The sequence below is a fragment of the Olea europaea genome, chromosome 13, assembly GCF_002742605.1.
Source record: "Olea europaea var. sylvestris chromosome 13, O_europaea_v1, whole genome shotgun sequence".
NCBI classification, from domain to species: domain Eukaryota; kingdom Viridiplantae; phylum Streptophyta; class Magnoliopsida; order Lamiales; family Oleaceae; genus Olea; species Olea europaea.
This window is the reverse complement of record NC_036249.1, coordinates 20,067,837-20,071,743: the sequence shown is the minus strand read 5'-3', so window position 1 is coordinate 20,071,743 and position 3,907 is coordinate 20,067,837. Positions and strand designations below refer to the sequence as shown.

The 3,907-nt window shown below is 41.3% G+C and overlaps 1 protein-coding gene across 1 annotated transcript; it reads left to right on the top strand.

Annotated features, from left to right (window-relative positions):
• The first annotated feature begins 1,758 nt into the window (after positions 1-1,758).
• LOC111407816 (zinc finger CCCH domain-containing protein 20-like) lies at positions 1,759-3,363 on the top strand. Its single transcript, XM_023037499.1, has one exon. It carries the CDS (start codon positions 1,797-1,799, stop codon positions 2,910-2,912), a length of 1,116 nt encoding a protein of 371 aa, XP_022893267.1. The 5' UTR covers positions 1,759-1,796; the 3' UTR covers positions 2,913-3,363.
• Positions 3,364-3,907: the final 544 nt, after the last annotated feature.

Genomic DNA, 3,907 nt, shown 5'->3' with positions numbered 1-3,907 from the left:
CGTCAATATATCTCCATTTCTAAAGGGTCGCAAATCCATCCACGAAAGTCAAGCCTTCTATGTCGCCCACAACTGATCTCAATCCACATTGAATTTTTCATTGATATCTTATATTGCAATGTCCACAGTGCAATGCTTGCAACTCATTGCCTGCGTGTTGGGCAACCTTCCCATATCATGCACCATGGATCAAAATCCCATCTAAAACGCTACTCAACGTTGCTTTGATTTCATGCTTAGAATTGATGTAGTGCAGAAAATGCTCACCTCAAAGGACAGATCCAAACATTGAAATATTTTATAACTTTTTCCTACTTCAAATTATCGTGTAGTTAGGATTGAATTGTGCTAGGAACAAAAGACTCGCTCTCTTCTCATGTATGCATTTTTAGTTATCAATACAACTAAATGTTACACATCCTATTATTTGAGGAGAAGAGAACATTTAATTTAATCAATATTGTCACTTTAGAACCATTTGGTCCACTAGTCTTTTCTTCGAACATTATTTAGATTCCATGTCAATAATCAACTACCTTCATTATAGTGGCCTTCTGCACAAGTCAATTTTGTTCATTAACATCAATACGATCCATTTCCAAAGGATTGAAATCCATATGTATGCCTTGCTCCAATACCACTTGACACTAAACCTTTGTGCGACATTCAGGGCACCCCATGCCAAAGCTCAAATGCCCCTAACCAGCCTTCCATCCATAGGGTTGGAAAAGCTCGACATAAGCATACACATAAAACTTTGGATTGGATATCGTGATGATATATTAACATGATGAAATCCTTGGTACATGTTCGATAGTTAGAGCAACAAAGAAGTTATAGCAAACTTGCCAGACAATTTGAGTATGGAAAATCCGCTAGGTGGACCTTACTCCCACCCAAATCTATTCCCAGGGCACTCCATTATATAGCTAGTAAACCTGACACAAGCGTGCAATAAAACTTTGGACATGATACAGAGATAATACATGTATATGATTGCATCGTTGGCATATGTTCAACAGTACGAGCAACTTAGAAGCTATGACTAACTTGATGAACGCTCTAAGTGGGGAGAATTTGCTAGGTCTAACCCATACTCCCATCCAAGTTTGTTCTCATATCATAATGTCTACAATTGATCTCAATCAATATCGAATCTTTCATAGATATCTTGTACAACAATGTTGCATGCTTGTTACTCAAATTACCTCCATATTGGGCAACCTTTCCATGTCATTCATGCACCAGGGTCCAAATCCCACCTAAAAAACTATTCAACATTGGTTTGTAGAAGGATATAATTATCAATTATTCACTTTAATAAGTGCATTTTTAATTTTTTACATGGCAAACAAGTACCATCATTATCAATTTAGATCAAACTTGATTTTTCCATAGCCTTGGGGGATGGTGACACCAATTGAAATGTCAAATCTAATCACATAATTCCTGTCCCATTTATCTCTTTCTTTAATTATTACTCCCTTTAACCCTCCCCTAAGCCTTCTTTTATACTTTCCTATGTCACTCAACCTTCACAGCCTAAATCCCCATTATGCTCCACTCACATCCCCGTCAAACATACTCCTTCACAGCCCTTTTAAAACCACTACTCAATTATTATCCTTACACGTGTCATCATATCATTCCACCTTCTTATTCAATATTTTAACCGTATATTTTCACTTAACCATGGTTAAATGAATTCTAACCATGGTTACACCACTTCCTCAGTAGTTTATATATACAAACTGAAACGCTTTGGTGATTATCCATAAAAACTCCATAACTGAAAAATGATGATAGGAGAAATGAACCGTCCAAGTCCGACCGTCCACGTTCCTCCATGGTCATTAACCTTAGAGAATCCCACCTTCTCTTTGAGCCCTAAGGCAAATGGTAATGGTGGCGTCGATGATTACTCCGTTTTCTTCCAGAACGATTCTCTATCGGCGTTGAAGCCTTATTTACAGTCCTGCGCAAGCGAATTCACGGCTGATTTGTTGGAGATGGAGAACTGGAAGGGGGATTTTCCGGTGGACGCTCACTCTTGCGATAATTTTCGGATGTTCGAGTTCAAGGTGAGGAAATGCGCTCGTGGCCGGTCGCATGACTGGACGGAGTGTCCGTATGCTCATCCGGGTGAGAAGGCTCGCCGCCGTGACCCAAGGAAGTTTCACTATTCCGGCACGGCGTGCCCGGAGTTTCGTAAAGGGAACTGTAGAAAGGGTGATGGTTGTGAGTTCGCACATGGCGTATTTGAGTGCTGGCTTCACCCGGCGCGCTATCGTACGCAGCCATGCAAAGATGGGATGAACTGTAAGAGAAGAGTTTGCTTCTTTGCCCACTCACCTGACCAGTTACGAGCTCTGAGCCCTCAGGGCGAGTCATACGACGGCGGTTCCCCACACCGACTAGCTTTTATGTCGTCTTCGGATTCTGGGTCGCCGACGACTGAGTCTCCGCCGATGTCTCCAATGACTAACTCGGCTAACCAGCTGAGTCGGTCTCCGGGTTCCGGATCCATCAACGAAATGGTGGCTTCTCTACGCAAGCTGCAGCTGAATCAAGTGAAGTCCATGCCATCTCCTCTAAATCGGCAAGTAGGTTCTTCTTCAGGTCTAGGTTCGCTCTCTTTCCCCATGAGTCGACCCGGGTACTGTAGCCTGCCCACGACTCCGACTCAAGCCGTCTCTCGGTCAGGGATTGGGTATTTCGATTCCTGGGATGAGAACGACGTGTCTGAAGAACCCATAATGGAGAGAGTCGAATCAGGGAGGGATTTGAGGGCGAAGATGTTTGAGAAATTGAGCAAGGAGAATCCTCTGGACCGAGACGCTAAGAACCCGAATCCTAATTGGTCTGATGCCCCAAACCCAGATGTGGAATGGATCTCGGAGCTGGTAAAATAGAAGATTTCCATTTTCCAAGCAATTGTCTGGTCTTAACTGGTAAAAATTATTTTTGATGATTTTATCCTAATTATGGAGGTCAATTTTTGGGTGGAAATTTGAAGGTTGTGCATATAAATTTGAGCAATTCAGCAGGGTCTGTCAGAAATTGAATAGAATGTGATGATGCGGGTGGAGTTTTGAATCTCTGATTTTTGGGGCACAAAATCTCAGGCAAGAAAATATCATCACACTTTGAAAGTCTCCTCTGTGTATACAAGACGATGGCTGCCTGAGGAAGAGAAAGAGGTGGCCAGATGGTCGAAATTATGTACTTTATTTATCTGAATATTGTGAAGAGTATTCCATAATTATTATTAATCATTTCGGTTCTTCTATTAACTGGCGGCTATGTTTGTAAAATTTGATGTGCAGTTGGAAGTATTAATATTAATAATTAATTTCCATTAAATTTTTTAGCTTTCTGAGTCTGATGAGGGGAGACAAATGTGTAAAGATATGTTCGGTCTTGAGTGAACTCTTGACAACGGACCTGAACAGGATAAGAAAGCGAAATATTAAAGAGGAGTTAAAAATTCTGTGTTCGTGTTTGTTCAGAGTTGCGCGTTGGGTACAATTTCTCTTTGAGTCTTCAACTGCCAAGCATGCTTTAAAATGTGTGAATCGAGCCGGGTTTGGGCCGATTTGGGTTTTGTTGCAGGCTGGGTTTGTGTTCACATGGAACAGGTTTACCAGGTTGTTAGTGCATTTCGTGTGTTTTGGGAAAATTACCGAAAGCCGTGGTTTTTAAAATTTTAATATCATAAATCAGGTCATAAGGATTCTTTTTACGAAAATCAGGTATTATTTAAACACGCTCATTTCTTTCTCTCTCTCTCTCTACCCTAAAATCTGCACGTCATGAGGAAAAACTTAGGAAAGGCAAAGCCAACCACCGCCTTCAGAGAAGACCGCCGTCCCGACGTAGTAACTCCTCAATTCAAGCCAATAAATTT